This window comes from Eleutherodactylus coqui, chromosome 11 (assembly GCF_035609145.1).
Source record: "Eleutherodactylus coqui strain aEleCoq1 chromosome 11, aEleCoq1.hap1, whole genome shotgun sequence".
NCBI classification, from domain to species: Eukaryota; Metazoa; Chordata; class Amphibia; order Anura; family Eleutherodactylidae; genus Eleutherodactylus; species Eleutherodactylus coqui.
In genome coordinates this window covers 23,108,382-23,127,130 of record NC_089847.1, presented here as the reverse complement: position 1 = coordinate 23,127,130, position 18,749 = coordinate 23,108,382, and the positions used below count along the sequence as shown (strand labels likewise).

General features: G+C 45.9%; 1 protein-coding gene across 1 annotated transcript in view; it reads left to right on the top strand.

Moving 5' to 3' along the window:
• DHX38 (DEAH-box helicase 38) overlaps positions 1-18,749 on the top strand; it is a 42,543-nt gene that overhangs the window by 16,034 nt on the left and 7,760 nt on the right. Inside the window, exons 7-25 of the mRNA XM_066582503.1 lie at positions 521-597; positions 1,119-1,274; positions 1,799-1,960; positions 2,050-2,157; positions 2,270-2,385; positions 4,775-4,912; positions 4,993-5,365; positions 5,453-5,593; positions 7,168-7,278; positions 7,488-7,604; positions 7,731-7,838; positions 7,919-8,031; positions 11,390-11,598; positions 12,058-12,212; positions 12,322-12,477; positions 12,562-12,696; positions 12,785-12,910; positions 16,365-16,460; positions 17,255-17,376. Coding sequence (XP_066438600.1) covers positions 521-597; positions 1,119-1,274; positions 1,799-1,960; positions 2,050-2,157; positions 2,270-2,385; positions 4,775-4,912; positions 4,993-5,365; positions 5,453-5,593; positions 7,168-7,278; positions 7,488-7,604; positions 7,731-7,838; positions 7,919-8,031; positions 11,390-11,598; positions 12,058-12,212; positions 12,322-12,477; positions 12,562-12,696; positions 12,785-12,910; positions 16,365-16,460; positions 17,255-17,376 — 2,719 coding nt within the window. The remainder of the gene's footprint in view (positions 1-520; positions 598-1,118; positions 1,275-1,798; positions 1,961-2,049; positions 2,158-2,269; positions 2,386-4,774; positions 4,913-4,992; positions 5,366-5,452; positions 5,594-7,167; positions 7,279-7,487; positions 7,605-7,730; positions 7,839-7,918; positions 8,032-11,389; positions 11,599-12,057; positions 12,213-12,321; positions 12,478-12,561; positions 12,697-12,784; positions 12,911-16,364; positions 16,461-17,254; positions 17,377-18,749) is intronic.

Genomic DNA, 18,749 nt, shown 5'->3' with positions numbered 1-18,749 from the left:
CGTTGTTTTGTTGTATTTTAAAGCAAGATTGTAAAGCAAGATTGTATGGGATCAGTAACAGTATCAGCCACACTGTAGGAATCGGTAGTAAGGGGACTCTTGGTTATTAAAGGGAACCTGTCAGCTTGACTATCGTGTCCGATCTTCAGGCTTCGTGCTGTAGAGTATGAGATGAGCAGATTAGTATATGGCTTTTCTGGAACTATAGTTTTAATTTAGATTGTCTTTTTTTCATTCATATTTCTGCTTATTCTGAAGTTAGAGGTCAAGTGGGCGGTTCTATCAGTGAATGATGGGTATTTCTGTGTGCACGGCTGTCAGTCACAGATAGGACCGCCCACTGGACCTCTAACCTCACAATTAGCAGAGAAAACTATATACTAACCTGCTCAGCTCGTCCCGCTCACATGTTGACTGCAGATTCAAGCTGACAGGTTCCCTTTTATGCATCCATAGTTTGTTTACAGCAACTCATAAATGTCGCTTTATTTTTGTTTTTCTCCTCCTCCTTTTATTGCAGGGAAACTGGAAGATGACGATGATGATATTCAATTCATGTCAGAAGAAGAACAGAAACAATGGGAGGAGGATCAGAGGGTGAGATAATGGTGGACTTCACCAGCCTATCCGAAGGCGGGTCTCACAAGCCCAGATTTGAATTGCAAAATCCGCGATCATTACGGACATTCCACAGTATTCGCACACAGTACAAAAATAGAACATTCGCATGTACGCTCACATGAGCAGACAGCAATTGCGATTTCCGCGAGCGGAAATAAAATCGCAGCATGTTCTGTTTTTGTCTGGATTCGGCATAGACGGCTTCTATTGAAATTAATGAAAGCCATTCGACCCGCGGCCATCCACAATTCACATTGCGGATAGGCCACGGTACCCGCATCATCGCCTAGCGATGGTGCTGGAAATACAATTATATTTAAAAAAACTCTACTGTGCATGACCGACGGCGAGTTTCCAGAGTCATCACAGTAAAGATAATTCAGGTATGCGTGGTTGCGGCTTCCCGCATGCAGTATCCTACTTGTCTGCATGAGACTGGCCTAAATCCTAGCTGTCATGTTATGGTTTCATACTAACTGTTCTGTCATTGTCTCCAGCAAGCAGATCGAGACTGGTATATGATGGATGAAGGATTTGATGAGTCTCATAACGCCCTGAGCTCCACCTCGGAAGATTATGTTCGCAAGAGGGAACAGCAGCTGCAAAAACAGACTCACAAGAGAGTGTCGGCGCAGAGAAGGCAGATCAATGAGGTAATTGCTGGTTAATCACTGCTAACCACAGGAGACTATGAACTATAGTTGGCCTTATTTGTTGTGTACATCTGTTTCATTGTGTTCTGCATTCTTCTTTGCATATGCCATGAATCTTTAAGGCGTTTTTACATGACCCAATGCTTGGGCAAGAATGTTTTGCCTGATCATCGGGCCTTGTGAAGGTAGTATCCAGTCACCCAACAAACAAGCAGATGTGTTGTTGACGGCACATGTTCCCGTTTGAACTAGGAATGTTGAAGCTCTTTGGGGGACTGACAAGTATGAACGATTGTTTGTCCCCCTAATAGTCTAAATTGGCCCATGTAAAGGCCCAGGAGACAAACGCCAGTCAATGAGATCAGCACTTGGCATTTCCAGTACATGTGTTATTGTGAAAGGACCCTTACAATCCACCTAACTCCTGCCTTTCCTGCACCTTTCTGCAAAGATGGAACCCATTTCCTTTTAGTATGTCACATGTGGTGTAGGTGATGCATCTTATATGTTCTTGTTGTTTACAGGATAATGAGCGTTGGGAAACAAATCGCATGTTGACCAGTGGGGTGGTTCAGAGGCTAGAGGTGGACGAGGACTTTGAGGAGGACAATGCTGCTAAAGTGCATCTGCTGGTCCATAATTTGGTGCCTCCTTTTTTAGATGGACGAATTGTGTTTACTAAGCAGGTAAGTGTATTCATGGAAAGAAAGAAGGCCATTGGTATGAAATTGAGTTGGCTTTTTGTAAGCATATACTTTTTGTCTACATTTTCCAGCCTGAGCCAGTAATCCCAGTTCGTGACCCAACATCAGACATGGCAATCATCTCCCGCAAGGGCAGTCAACTTGTACGCAAGCATCGTGAGCAGAAAGAGAGGAAAAAGGTAATGCGCTCGACAAGTTTATGTAGTCTTGTACCCAGGTTCGTAGATCATGAATGTTTGGCTGTTTTAAGTTGTGTTTTCTAGCTATATATAACACTAAATCTTTATTTAGGCTCAACACAAACACTGGGAATTGGCTGGGACAAAGCTTGGTGATATCATGGGCATCAAAAAGCAGGAAGAAGAGTCTGAGAAACCGATGAATGAGGATGGTGCTGTGGATTACAAGTGAGTTCTAGATAGCAAATTAGGTTTACATTTTAACTTCTGAACCATTAAATGTCCAATTTGGCTCACTCACAGCAGTTGGACATTTATGGCTCACTCACAGCAGTTGGATCGGAGTTCCTCCTTTCTCCATAAAAATGCAGGTCCCAGAAGTGGGTCCTGCATCTATCAAATATTTATGACATGTTCTGTGGATATTCTTTAAAAGACGTCTGTCACCATACATTTGGCCTAGTAGCACAATGTAACTGTGCGAGGTCATGATAAATGCAGCCGTACATTCTTCTTTTTGCAATTTGGCTCCCATCTCGAGTTATAGCTCCAGAAGTTCCTCCCGTGCATATGCCAATTAGTGGTGGACCGTCCGATGGGTGGTCCACGTCTGCCAACGGTCTGAGCTCTCTTCCTACCTATTCTACTAAAAAATGCCCCATTCCTTGCTGAGTGACCTCTTCAAGTCCATCCTCTGGAGATGTCATGCGTACCACCCTCTATATGCTTGTGCCAAACTAATAACGGTGCTTTCGGGTTATATCAGTCTGGCCCGAGAAGGAGACGCAAGACGTGTCTGATTATGCAGTGAGGCACAAGTGCTTTGAAGGTGGCACGCACGTCGTCTCCTGTGGGTGGAGCTGGAGACCTCACTGAGTAAGGAAGAGTGCATTTTAGTAGAATAGGCAGGGAAGATAGCCTGGACTGCTGACTCAGGTGGACCGCCCATTGGATGATTCACCCCTAATTAGGACATGGCACGTCAGAATCTTCTGGGGCTATAATTTGAGGTAGGAGCGAGGTTGGAAAAGAATAAGCTACTGCTGCACTCATGTAAATGTATGTTGTGTTACTAGGTCAAAAGTATGGTGACAGACTTCCTTTTAAAGCCGTTTTCCGGAACTTAACTATTGATGACTTATCCTCAGGATAGGTCATCAGTTGTTGATTGGGTGTCTGCTGCTCAGGAATCCTGGCGATCAGCTATTTATTCAGCCTGTGCAAGTGTGGACAGAGCTGGAAGCTGTCAGTTTGTCCACCTTGCAGCTGCCTGGTTTGGTAATGCAAGCACATCTCTCAATGCGAGGTCCTTGGCTGCGGACCTCCTAATCATATATTAATAACTTATCCCGAGGATAGATATCAATAGTTAAATGTCCTGAAAAACTCCTTTTAAATTTTCAAGTTAGAAAGACCTTGAAAAATTTGTTTTTGGGCAGAGTTGCAGTACTCCTCGTGCCTGCGCATTTGTGGCTTATTTATTTTTTTATGGAGCTTAAAGGGGTTCTCCCGCGAAAGCAAGTGGGGTTCAGCACTTCTGTATGGCCATATTAATGCACTTTGTAATGTACATCGTGCATTAATTATGAGCCATACAGAAGTTATTCACTTACCTGTTCCGTTGCTAGCGTCCCCGTCGCCATGGTGCCGTCTAATTTCAGCGTCTAATCGCCCGATTAGACGCGCTTGCGCAGTCCGGTCTTCTCCCTGGTGAATGGGGCCGCTCGTGCCGGAGAGCTGGTCCTCGTAGCTCCGCCCCGTCACGTGTGCCGATTCCAGCCAATCAGGAGGCTGGAATCGGCAATGGACCGCACAGAGCCCACGGTGCACCATGGGAGAAGACCCGCGGTGCATCGTGGGTGAAGATCCCGGCGGCCATCTTAGTAAGGTAAGGAAGAAGTCGCCGCAGCGCGGGGATTCGGGTAAGTACTAAACGTTTTTGTTTTTTTTTAACACATGCATTGGGTTTGTCTCGCGCCGAACGGGGGGCCTATTGAATTTAAAAAAACCCGTTTCGGCGCGGGACAACCCCTTTAAGGCCTCATTCAGACAATATAGTTAAGTGTCAGATCCACATTGAATCCGCTGAAGAAATCTGAGGCTGAAACCCAAAGTTCTAGCTCTGATTTACCTGCAGAAGAAAAACGGGAATTTAGGTCCAGTGAAGGGGACAAATCTGCGTGTAGCCGTTTGCTCCTCCTCCCTCCTTCCCGCAATGTGAATTTCAAAATCCATGCCGTATGAACTATACAGCGTAGTCTGTCAGAGCATTCAGTAGAATGCTAAAATGGCATGGATTCCTACATGGATTTAGTTGCAAAACTGCGTCAAAAATACTGTGTGATCAGGGCCTGAAGCACTGGATATTGTTTTACATTGTTTTGGCAAATTACAGCACCATTCCTAAGATGTTGTCATCCTTACCACTGTGCTTGCACAGTCACAAACTCTCTAGGCACCTTAGCAAGCCCAGTGTCAGAGATGAAAAAGTGTCATAATCTGTGCACAAAACGACTACCGGTAGCTTAAAGACCATATTCTTGGCAAGCGTAAGGATTATTTCTGCTTGTATCCCTGTTATGCGTTTTCATTAAAATATTTTGTTTTGTGCTTATAGGGCAGAACAGAAATTCGCAGATCACATGAGAGAACGCAGTGAAGCGAGTAGCGAGTTTTCCCGGAAGAAAACCATCATGGAGCAGCGTCAGTTCTTGCCCATTTTTGCTGTCCAGCAGGAGCTGCTTACCATCATCAGGTAACATCTGGTTTATGGAATGTCAGCATATTCTGGAGCTTCTTATTTACATACTCATTATGATTTATATTTGCTCTCAGAGATAACAGTATTGTCATAGTGGTGGGAGAAACAGGCAGCGGTAAAACCACACAGCTGACTCAGTATCTACATGAAGATGGGTACACTGATTATGGTATGATTGCCTGCACACAACCGCGCAGAGTGGCAGCCATGTCTGTGGCAAAACGAGTGAGTGAAGAGATGCAAGTGAGCCTGGGAGAAGAGGTTGGTTACGCCATTCGATTTGAGGACTGCACATCGGAGAAAACCCTCATTAAATACATGACAGATGGAATCCTGCTCCGAGAATCGCTGCGTGAGGCCGACCTTGATCACTATAGTGCAGTCATCATGGATGAGGCCCATGAACGATCTTTGAACACAGATGTGCTGTTTGGACTCTTACGCGAGGTGATGATATAATTACATTTGCATCCATTATACTGCTAGGTGTCAATAGCAATGCACTATAAGCTACTAACCGAGTCTGTCTTGCAGGTTGTCACACGTAGGTCTGACCTGAAGCTGATAGTTACGTCTGCTACTATGGACGCAGAGAAGTTCGCCTCCTTCTTTGGTAATGTTCCCATTTTCCATATTCCTGGACGGACCTTCCCTGTGGACATTTTATTCAGTAAGGTAGGTTGTTAAATTATAATTATCTGTCCCAACAGTATTGTTCTCTGTTATCAGCCACCTCGGGCTGAGATCAGGCTGACTGCACTGTCCCACATTGACATGGCAGGAATTCCAGAATAGTGATGACTTTTATCTTGTATGTCACAACGCTTTTGAAGAAGGCATACGTGGAAATATATATATATTTTACCATATAATCACTATCATGGGTAATATTGTGCATTCGCATTGCCCCACAGATTTTTCCCAAAGCTCATTTGTTGGCTGATCGTTAGTCATATTCACATGGGCAAATGTTTAAACCAATCAAAAGGGCCTTAATCTGCTGTTACACGAGTGCTAGCGGCAGCTGTTAGCTCTTACATATTCCTGTCCGTTATTGCACTGCACCTGTATGCATAGGTGCAGCCTAGAAATAGACGCTATTACATGAGCACTGGTAGCGTGTAACTGCGCTAATTGCTAGGCTGCACCAGGTGCAGTCCGTCAGTTGTCACTAAATTGCGAGCGCTAGCAGTAGCCGCTACTGTTCATGTAATGGCACCTTTAAGCCGATGACACACTGCTGTATTTTGGCCTCCGTTTTTGTGTCCGTAATACTTGAGTGCGTCCTGTCTATGATGCTTAGAGTTGTGGTCAGGAGACCGGCGGGTATGCCGGGTTGCACTTCAATGGTTCGGATGCAAAATATGGGGGCCAAGATACGGCACTGTGTTATCAGCCTTAGGCTGCTTATTCTTGTAGTTTTTCTCTACTGCAAAATATAGGAGGAGCTCCGCTCATTGCTGCCGGCTCCTGGACTTTTCATTTCAATCAATATGGTGGGTCTCGGTGCCAGCTGCAATCGGCATAGTTCCACCGCATTTTGCCGCAGAGAGACTGTGTAATAGCAGCATTAGACCTCCCTCACACAATGTTTTTGTACAGCGTTTAGAGCTGCCTTTTCAGCGCTAGCTGCACTACTAAAAAAAAAAGTAATACTTACCTAGCTGGTGCTGTCTGGGTCCCCGCCATTGTTCTCTGGAGCTCCGTGCAGGCTGCCGGCCACTTCTCATGGGCGATATAGCATCTATTGCTAGTGACTGGAATTGAAATTCCCACCTCCAGCAAGAGATTGCACTGATTGGCTTAGGCAGCTGAGTGTCAGCTCGTGGTCAATCAGAAATGGCGCTGGATGGCTGTGATTGGTGCACCGAGCTGTGCTGAAAACGCAGCCAAAACATAGTCAAAAATGCATGACAAGGCTGCTGAAACTGCAATAGATGCAGCTGTGAAAACATTGCGTTTCTGCAAGCGCCTGTGTGAGGGAGACCTTAGACTGCTTTATCACGGACATAAAAATTGCAAGAGATTTGTGCAGTGCGAGGCGGACAAATATCGCAATAATATGAACCCATTTTTTCGAATGGGGTCATATATATATGAGCTTTTTCTTTTCTGTCCTTTTTCCTGCATCGTGGTCTGTCCTGTCCTATCTTTGGGCACTCCCTCGGAACGCATCGCCCATTATTCCTCTGTGTTTAGCTGCTTGTTTCACTACAAAAAGACACTTTCTTTTTTTTGATCTCCTGTAGACTCCCCAAGAGGATTATGTGGAAGCTGCTGTGAAGCAGGCGCTGCAGATTCATCTATCTGGTGCAGCTGGAGATATTCTAATATTCATGCCTGGGCAAGAAGACATTGAGGTGAGCGTCCTTTACTCCCAACCAATGAGATAGACTACTTTTGTCTCCTCCTTAGTTCCTTTCTCATCAAAAGTGGGAATTGATCCCAGTATAAAGAAGGAGGGAGACCTTCTCAAAGGTTTACTGACCATTTCTTCCTTCTGCTTTTGAAGGTGGTCTTTGTGTCAGGAGGGAACTGCAATGAACCTTTTTTTTCTGATTTCCTTCAGGTAACCTCGGATCAGATTGTGGAGCGCCTGGAAGAGCTGGAGAGTGCCCCACAATTGGCTGTATTGCCAATTTACTCACAGCTACCCTCTGACCTTCAAGCCAAAATCTTTCAGAAGGTGAGTTAGGACTGACCTCTGCTCAGTGGTATACTGATGGATGGATGGATGAATGTTTATAATGTGGGTTCTGAATGATCATTTCTACCCCCTACATACGTTGTGTATTGTCTTCTTCACATGCAGGCACCAGATGGTGTGAGGAAATGCATAGTGGCCACCAACATTGCAGAGACATCCCTGACTGTGGACGGTATCATGTTTGTTATAGACTCTGGATATTGTAAGCTGAAGGTAACCTCCATGTTCTTTACCTCCAAATATTTTATTGTCATGTGTTAAACGTATGAAAGTAAATGGTATTTTGTCTACAGGTGTTTAACCCACGCATTGGTATGGATGCTTTACAAATCTACCCTATCAGTCAGGCCAATGCCAATCAGCGTGCTGGCAGAGCTGGAAGAACAGGCCCTGGGCAGTGCTTCAGGTGAGTGATCTCTTCAAAAAGCAGTCATAGTATGTTAATAAGGTTGAAAAAAAGACAGTGATCCATAAAGTTCAATCTGTAATCTTACCGTATTGATCCAGAGGATTTAAGAAAACCCCAAACATGCCACAGATACCAACCTCGACATTTAGGGGAGGGGGAATTTCTTCAGGACTCCAAATATAGCAATTACAATGAATCACTACGTCAACATCCCATCTCCAGAAATCTACCCGTAACTAAAGATTGTTACTTAAGGCGCTCAAGCCTTTTTGAACGTATTCCGTGAATCCATAGTCACAGTATCTTGTGCAGAGAGCTCCATAGCCTTGCTTTTCTTGTATTAAAGAAGCCCCATCTTTGTTGATGGGGCTTCTTTCTTTCTCGACTGTGTCTTTGGTGGACAAGGCTGAAGTCCTCGGGTATAGCTCCTGCCACTAGGAGGCAGACATTAAACAAAGTTAACTCCCTCCTATCAGCTATATTCCTCCTGCACTGATTAAGCTGAATCAGTTTTAGCTTAGTGTCTGTAGGTGACAGACCTTCCTGCTGCAGTTCCTTGGACTTTTAGGGTTCACGGGGTGACAGAGTTCCCCTACTACCCTACTGAGGAGGGACATCAGGGTTGCTCTAACTTCCCTGATGATTCTCTATTTCCCGAAGACAAGGTGACACAGAGACCCACCGGCAAAAATCCTCTTGATCACATTCCCTAGGCTTCCTTTTCTTAATAAAGGGAGGTGAGAAATGAAGAGGAATCTGACTAGACATCTATGCTATGGCAGGTGGCTTTTCTTTTTCAGGGAAGTTAACTATGCATCACCAGCAGACCCCCTTCCTATAGTCCCCTTCTCTCCCTTGCTCGTTCCTTGTCTTACCATCGGCTGCCCTATGGTCTAATCCGACCCTCTCCGTGCCGGTTTCAGACCTTACGAAAGCCTCACATTCCAGCCATCTCAGCTATCCACATCCTTGGTGTGGAAAATTTGCTGATGGACTTCCTCAGCAGGGAGCGAGTAGACCCTGGAGAGTGGGCACTACACGAGGAGGTCTTCATGGACATATGCACCAAATGGGGTGTGCCAACATGGATCTGATGGCGTCCAGTCTCAACTGTCAGCTTCCGTGGTATGTGTTGCAGACGCATGACCCTCAAACCATAGCCGTGGATGCTCTAGCAATTTAATGGAATCAGTGCCAAAATGGAGGGCATCCCAATGAGCCTTACAGCGCCAGACTGGCCACAGTGACCTTGCTATGCCGATCTTCTATCTGTACTGCTCATCACACCCTGGCTGCTTCTGCTCAGACAGGATCTGCTTCGGCAGTGCTTGACGGCGTAGCTGTTAAATCCGCAGTCTTGAGAGTAGAGGGAACCCCCGTTGTTCAAACTATTCTCAAAGCCAGGAAATCCTCTTCCATCCACCATTGGTTGCGGAGGTCCTTCTTCAGATATGTTAGCAGCATCACCTCTGGCCCAATTCAATTTTTCATTCCAAGAATTCTTTTCTTCCTCCAAGCAGGTGTGGTTTATGGGATTGAGCTTCAGCTCCTTGAAAGGTCAAGTTTTCGCACTTTCGGTTCTCTTCCAACGCCCTCTGGCTTCCAAATCGACAGTGCGCACATGCCTTCACGGACTGGTACACTCTGCTCCTCCTTACTATTTCTTATCAGCACCATCGGACCTGAACTTGGTCTTAGATGCATTGCAATCATCTCCCTTTGAGCCAGTGCAGGAGTTTTGCCCCCGTTTGCTATCTTGGAAGGATGCCTTGCTGGTAGTTATCACTTTGATAAGCTGCGTCTGTGAACTCCGCATTATCTTGAAGACCTGCTTTTCTGGTGCTGCATCAGGACAAGGCGGTACTCCGCCCTGTTCCCTCCTTTGTTCCCAAGGTGGGTTCATCTTTCCTTCTTAATGAGGACATCATTCTGCCTGGAGCCTTCACACCCTATGGAATTTCATCTTCACAAACTTGATGTCGTCCGCGCACTGCGGATCTCTCTCTCGCACTGAATCTTATCACTGTCTTGACTCTGTTCCTCATGCCTGATGGCTGTTGTCAGGATTTGGAGACCTCCAAATCTACAGTCGACCACTGGATGAGGAGGAAGATTACAGAAGTTTGCCATGCCATCCCTTTGGGTCACAGCCGATACTACTCGAGCAGTGGGTGCATCTTTGGGGTCATGTCACATAACGCTTCTGCTCTTCAGGTTTACAAGGCTGCAACCTGATCTTCGCTTCACAAGTTCACAAAATTTTACAGTATGTATTTTTGCATCTTCTGTTGCTGTTTTTGGTCACAGGATTCTGCCGGCAGCAGTACCCTGATCGCATCCAAGTATTTGTGGCCCACCCGTGGGAGTAGCTTTTAAAAGTCCTGAGGTCTTCAGCTGTGCCCCCCAATGACTCATCCAGATCTTTCTTTTTCACAGAAGATGCGCCGGCCGGCGCCCCGCGCAGTACTCCCTTTTTTTTTTTTTTAAACTACTGCTTTCATCCGCAACCCATCCAACAGCTTTCATTGACTTCAAATCAAGCCGTCCATGCAGGATCCGCAGCGAAATGGAGCATGCTGCGGATGTATTCCTATGGGCGGCCTAATTTGCGGATCTTCTGCACGGGTGACCCACATGGATTCTGCAAATCGGATCCACCCGTGGACATTGGGCCTTAGGTGCCTTCTCTCCTACTGCTTGCCTACAAACTGATTCAGCTTAGTGCCTGCAGGAGGGGTTCAGCTTGTCGGAGGAGTTAACTCTTTCTTTACTTAGTGTATGCCTCCTAGTGGCAGGGTCTATACCTGAGGTCTTCAGCTGTGTCCCCCAATAAACACCCGATGAAAGGATTTAATGGTGGGAAGGGGGGGGGGGGAATTTGTTATGGCAGACAGCTTTACCATATTTTTCAGCAGTCCGCTGCTCAGTATTGCAAATGAGGCCGAAGTGGTTCTAGTTAGAGATGAGCGAACGTGCTCGGCCACGCCCCTTTTTCGCCCGAATACCGCGATTTCCGAGTACTTCCGTACTCGGGCGAAAAAATTCGGGGGGCGCCGTGGCAGCATGGGGGGTAGCAGTGGGGAGTGGGGGGGGGGGGGGGAGAGAGAGGGCTCCCCCCTGTTCCCCGCTGCTACCCCCCGCACCGCCATGCCTCTCCCCGCCCCCCGGCGCCCCTCGAATCTTTTCACCCGAGTACTGAAGTACTCGAAAATGGCGGTACTCGGGTGCGTAAGTACTCGAAACGAGTACGTTCGCTCATCTCTAGTTCTAGTTATTCCAGGTTACTTTGATTCTGTTGGGTGTAACTGGCCTATACAATGAAGCCGTCGTGTAACAACCCTTTTGTCCCCAACAGGTTGTACACTCAGAGCGCTTATAAGAATGAGCTGCTGTGCACGACTGTCCCAGAAATCCAGCGCACCAACCTCTCTAATGTGGTCCTGCTTCTAAAGTCACTAGGAGTGCAGGACCTTCTTCTCTTCCACTTCATGGACCCACCGCCAGAGGACAACATGCTCAACTCCATGTACCAGCTGTGGATTTTGGGGGCTCTTGATAATACGGGTAAAACCCTTGTGTGTTTGTTTATATATTACTAGGTGATTGTGCGGCGATTTTTATGAAGAGCAGTCCTGGAATATACAAAGTGGGCCACAAAATGACTCACCTCGCACTGTTATGAAAACTGTCCAAAAGACAACCTGTGTTGCCCATAGCAACCAATCACAGCGCAGCTTTCATTTTACCATCGCAGTTTAAGAAATGAAAGCTGAGCTGTGATTGGTTGCTATTGATAACAAAAAATTACAGGGGAAGTCGCTGAGTTTTCGATTTTTAATTACGCCAGTATTTGTCGCCTGGTGCTGAAGAACGCTCATGCAAAATATCACTGAAATCGGACCAGAACTGTGGATTTGTATACGACACAAACAAACAGATTTAGCGTTAGATAATGTGTGTAGGTGATGGAGTAACTGTGTTACGTAATTTCTTTTTTGTTGTAACATTGTCTCTTTTCACCAGGTTCACTTACGTCTACTGGCCGCCTTATGGTTGAGTTTCCTCTCGATCCTGCGTTGTCCAAGATGTTGATCGTGTCTTGTGATATGGGTTGCAGCGCTGAAATCCTCATTGTTGTGTCCATGTTGTCTGTGCCAGCAATCTTCTATAGACCAAAGGTAGCGTGTGTAATATATAAGGGGCATAGAAGTGCAATAATAGATTGTCTTGGTATTTTAGGGACTCTCGGCTTTACTTTGTTGTTGACCGTTTTCTATTTGTTGCCAGGGACGGGAGGAAGAGAGCGATCAAGTGAGGGAGAAATTTGCCGTCCCGGAGAGCGACCACTTAACGTATTTAAATGTATTCCTTCAGTGGAAAAACAACAACTACTCGAGTGGCTGGTGCAATCAGCATTTTATCCACGCCAAGGCAATGAGGAAGGTGCGTTCACACAGCCGGTTGTGATACCTTGTGACTTACCCACTTTGTGGAGAGAACTTAATGTGAGATCTCGTCTTGCTTCAGGTCCGTGAAGTCCGGGCACAGCTGAAGGATATCATGGTGGCTCAGCGTATGTCATTGTCATCCTGTGGATCTGACTGGGATGTGGTTCGTAAATGTATCTGTGCGGCTTACTTTCATCAAGCTGCCCGGCTAAAGGTGGGTGACCAGAACTTCATAATCCAAATAATGGCAGATCATAATACTTCCAGCAGCTTGTGATCTTGTGTGTGCTGTCTTCTTGCAGGGAATAGGTGAATACGTTAATGTACGGACAGGAATGCCATGCCATTTGCACCCAACCAGCTCGCTCTTTGGAATGGGTTACACGCCGGATTATATTGTTTATCATGAACTTGTGATGACCACCAAGGTAAGATTCATATCTGCAATACTATGTAACCATTTTAGTCAAGGGTCTTCTAATTTCGGTCCCTGCATTCATAAACCTTTTTCCATTCATACTGCCTGCATTAAGTACTCTGTGATATTAGGTTTCTCCAGTACTGATAGAGCGACCTCACTGTCGCCCGTTACATTCTCATAGGTGCTTGGATGCATTTCTTGTGGGCTGTTAAATGTTCTGTTCATTCTGGTTTTGTTTTCACATAATTTATAAATCTAACCAGATGTGTCGTCTTGTTAATGGGCGTTAATCACTCTGGTGGTCACAAGATGGCAGTATTCTAATAGCAATGAATGTTATCTATTAGCTTATATTACTCATTTGTATAGGGCATGCATTATCCACAATGCTGTACACAGGTTGTCATCGCTTATATTGGACTCATGGGGCTCACAATCTAATATGCGTTTAGTTTGTTTTTGGAGTCTGGAAGAAAACACACGCAAATATGGGGGGGAACAACTTGTGCAATTCAAACTCGCTACCCTCATCCATAAAGCTCTCCATAGCACCACGCCGCCCTACATTGCTTCCCTCATCTCATTCTACCACCCAGCCCGCACACTCTGCTCTGCTATTGAAATCAGATTAAGCGCCCCTTTAAATCAAACCTCTCATTCCTGCCTCAAAGACTTCACCAGCGCAGCACCAGTCTGAGGGAACGTGCTACCCCAAACTATCCGGGTAATCCCTGACTCGCACAACTTCAGGCGTGCTCTAAAAACGCATCTCTACAGGGAGGGCATACCATATCCCCTAAACCAAACCCCTCTGTACTCCGCCTGATAACATGCTCCCTGTCCCACAGACTGCAATCCATGATAGCTGTAATCAACTGCCACCTGCAGTCATACCAATTTAGCCATTGTAAGGCCTGACCATTCTCTGTGTATAGCATCCCTCACTCTCCACCTCGCCATACCGGGCACATCTCCAGCCCCTCTACCTTCTGTATCGCACCATTACCTGTAGTATGTAGTTGGAGCCGGACCCTCACCCCTACTGTGTCCATCAAATGATTACCACATGTTTTAAGATCTTTGTTTTTGGTATCTGTTCTCCCATTTTGTAAGCGCTGCAGAATATGTTGCCACTATATAATTATTATTAGTAGGGATAAAAAGTAACCCCCCCCCCCACACACAGTTCCGTCGTCTTTTATCCTCATCGATTATTTCTGCGTATGCAGATGCCTGTATTTTATTGAGGGGTATTATGCTTGCTGGATCAGAAATTCATTAAAGGTCTGCATTGCCCCATAGTAGCTGTATATAAAGGATACTAAAGGGGTGGTTTTGGTGAAGGGGGGGGGGGGGGAATGCCGAGTACATAAAAAACAATCAAACAAAAAAAAAACAGTACTCTCCTCCTGCTGCCGTCGCTCGCCCAGAGTTTTGGTCTGTTGACAAGCCCTGCAGCGGTCATGCGGGTTGTTTACGCATGTGAATGCTGCAGCCAATAGAAGGTCCGAGGTTCTGTAATCCTGCATCTACATTGAAAACCCAGATAATGGCCAAGTGATGTCACCAGTCAGACCCCCGAAACGGCGATTTGGAGCCATTGTTGAGTATGTATATATTTTTTTGTTTTTGGCACAGGGGGTCTAACACTAATCTAAAATAACTCCGTAAGCCTTCCATGGCCTCCTGTATATGAAGTGCTAATCTTGTTGCATCGGGTGTAACTGGTAAAAATGTGAAATGAATGGAGGTGCCAGAAACGGGGTCCTAGACCTCTATTCTAAGCAGTTCTGGGAGGTGTGGATTGGTTATGGTGCTGACGGGTCTGTATTTGTTTTTCCTTTTTTTTTTTCGAAGTTACTGTTTAACCCCTTAAGGACATGGCCTACTTTGGCTATAAGGACATAATGATTTTTGGGGGATTTTCATCCCTACTTTTAAAAAGCAATGTTTTTATTTATCCGTTGACGCGGCCGTATGGGGGCTTGTTTTTTGGGTGGCGAACTACAGTTTTTTATTGGTACCATTTTTGGGTACATATAATGTATTGGAAAACTTCTATTCCTTTTTTTTTTTTTGAAAAATTCTGCCAGATCTTTTTTCTAAAGCATTACTCATACAGCACAAGGCCAGCTTCACACTGACAAAAAATTGCAGGATGCGAGAGTGAGTGAAAATGCATGATTCATTTGCAATGTTTTCACTCAAGCCAAGTTGCGATTAAGAAAAAAAACCCTGCATTATCACCCATTACTTGCAATGGGGCAGGTTGTAGCAGCGCTGGCCTGATAGAAATCAATGGGAGAAGATTGAGATCCCCTGGCTGTGATAGCTGGAGGAAGGGGATTCCTTCAGCCCCGCAGGGATGCAAAGCTGTCACATCCAGAGTTTTTTCAATGGGACTGGCGACAGCAGCGCTAGCCCCACTGAAAACCACGGGGAGAGCATGTTGTGATAGCCGCGGCAGGGATGAAGGGAACCCCCGCAGGGATGGAAAGCTATTATGAAATGAAAACGCCTTGCATCCAGGAGTTTCCACATGTTTTCAATGAAAGAACATCGCGATCTCCTGCTGCGGTTGTGACAGCTGCGGTAGGGGATTCCTTCAGCCTCACAGTGATGCGAGGCTGTTTCTTTGTGAATACACTTTGCATCCAGGGGTTTACAGAAGGATTGCGGGGACGATGACGGGCTGTGAATCACGACCGGATATCGACCTTGTCAATGTGAAAGAGCCCTAAATGACATGATGTACAATTGCGACGATACCAAATTGCATGTGGGGGTGTACATTGATCGTGACATGTAGGGGGTTAACATCGGGGATCAAAGCATCTTACTGATCCTCGCTGTTGCAGCGGGAGGCCAGCTATCGGTCAAAGCCAACTCCTATTGCTTGATGGTACTGGCTCACTTTTGATCCTGCACTGTCAACAGGATGTAAGTCTTGTTGCATTAAATACCACCCTTCCAGGACCTAAACTTACATCCTGTGGTGTAAAGGGGCTAAAGAGTACTTGCATTTTCACCTTCAGAGAGCTTCTGCTCCGTCGGCCCGTTTTGGTTCCTTCTGGCAGCTGAAGACACCCCCATATAGTGCTATATGGGGACTTCTTCAGCTGCCAGGAGGAGCGGAAAGCTGCCCGATGGAGCAGAAGTGCTCCGAAGGTGAAAGTGCAGTAAGTCTTTAATGATATGTATTGTCTCTCTGTGTTCGAAGTCTATGCTTATATCCATGGTTGAGTTCAATCACCTGATAAATGGACTAACTTGCTGGACCAACCCCCTTATATATTTGGGACTGCTAGAATACGACTGACTTTGGCCCATTTGTGTTATTGGGTATTCAAAGCTCTCAAGTTGGTTTGTTTCTGTGTTTGTTAAAGCAGTAAATGAAGCCTTTCAAAAATGAATGTGAAAGTGACGGATTATCAGACCCGCATCGTATCTTTGTTTCCTAGGAATACATGCAGTGTGTCACAGCGGTGGATGGCGAGTGGTTGGCAGAACTAGGTCCTATGTTCTACAGCATAAAGCATGCCGGCAAATCAAGACAGGTGGGTGTACAGAAGGATTTTTTAATATTTTTTTTCTGGATCTTATTTGTCCAGCCAATTGAATGTTAAAATAAATTAACCCTTACGTTCACAACCCTCGGTGCACCCCCCCCCCCCCCCCCGTGTGTTTTTCGGTTTTGCACTTTCAGTTGTGTGATATCCATGCCAGTATCAGCTCTGACAGTATCAGCCATCATGTTCTTTGCGGGTCTTTTTTTGCCGCTGATCTGTCCAAGCATTATAGATTTTTCTAGCTCGCATTACATGGCCGAAATCCGTGCGCCTGAGCCGGTCCTCTTGGCCTCCAGTGATCTAGCAGGTCTTGTACGATTCAGGACTTCTCTGTTTGTTACTCTCGCCATCCAGGGTGTACGCAGCAGCCTTCGCAGGCACCACAGCTCAAACACATCAATCCTCCTTCTGTCACCTTTTTTGCAGTTTGGCTTTCACATCCAAACAGTGGTTTACACGATCCTGCATTTAGAGCTATACTGATATCCCTGCTTTTCCAGAGTTTGGCCATCTTTAGCATCGCCCTTCACCCAATGCTATCCTATGTTTTATCTCTGGCATACATTCTCCATCCTGGTCAATTTTTAAACCAAGGAAGATGAAGTCTCGCAGGCATTCTAGGCCTCGTTGTCGATTTTGATTTTCACCGTTTTTTTGCAGTTGTCATAATTTCTTTTTAAAATTCCGATAAAGGCTCATTTTTTTCAGTTTTAATCTTAAATATCCGCTGCTTCACAGCATACAGCATAGTGCTTCTATGTAATGTCTACTGTGGTTTCCAGGAAAACCGGCGCAGGGCAAAGGAGGAGGTGTCTGCGATGGAGGAGGAGATGATGCTGGCTGAAGAACAACTTCGCTCAAGAAGAGAAGAACAGGACAGGAAAAGCACATTAAGCAGCTCAAGGTACGTTTTCGTATGTGTTATACGTGAGAGGTGGTGCACTAAGGCCATTCTCACACACACAGTATACATGACAGAGGTGGTGCACTGAGGCCATTCTCACACACACAGTATACATGACAGAGGTGGTGCACTAAGGCCATTCTCACACACACAGTATATATGACAGAGGTGGTGCAGTAACTCCATTCTCTCACACACCGTATACATGACAGAGGCGGTGAACTAAGGCCATTCTCACACACACAGTATACATGACAGAGGCGGTGAACTAAGGCCATTCTCACACACACAGTATACATGACAGGTGATGCTCTAAGGTCATTCTCACACATAGTGCACCACCTCTGTCATGTATACTGTGTGTGAGAAAATGGAGTTAGCGCACCACCTCTGTCATATATACTGTGTGTGTGAGAATGGCCTTAGTGCACCACCTCTGTCATGTATACTGTGTGTGTGTGAGAATGGCCTTAGTGCACCACCTCTGTCATGTATACTATGTGTGTGAGAATGGCCTTAGTGCACCACCTCTGTCATGTATACGAAGGCCATTCTCACACATCGTATACATGACAGAGGTGGTGCACTAAGGCCATTCTCTCACACACAGTATACATGACAGAGGTGGTGCACTAAGGCCATTCTCACACACAGTATATATGACAGAGGTGGTGCACTGAGGCCATTCTCACACACATAGTATACATGACAGAGGTGGTGCACTAAGGCCATTCTCACACACTTAGTATACATGACAGAGGTGGTGCACTAAGGCCATTCTCTCACATACAGTATACATGACAGAGGTGGTGCACTGAGGCCATTCTCACACACACAGTATATATGACAGAGGTGGTGCACTAAGGCCATTCTCACACACACAGTATATATGACAGAGGTGGTGCACTAAGGCCATTCTCACACACACAGTATATATGACAGAGGTGGTGCGCTAACTCCATTCTCTCACACACAGTATACATGACGGAGGTGGTGCACTAAGGCCATTCTCACACACACAGTATATATGACAGAGGTGGTGCACTAAGGCCATTCTCACACACACAGTATATATGACAGAGGTGGTGCGCTAACTCCATTCTCTCACACACAGTATACATGACGGAGGTGGTGCACTAAGGCCATTCTCACACACACAGTATATATGACAGAGGTGGTGCACTGAGGCCATTCTCACACACATAGTATACATGACAGAGGTGGTGCACTGAGGCCATTCTCACACGCACAGTATATATGACAGAGGTGGTGCGCTAACTCCATTCTCACTCACAGTATACATGACGGAGGTGGTGCACTAAGGCCATTCTCACACACACAGTATATATGACAGAGGTGGTGCACTGAGGCCA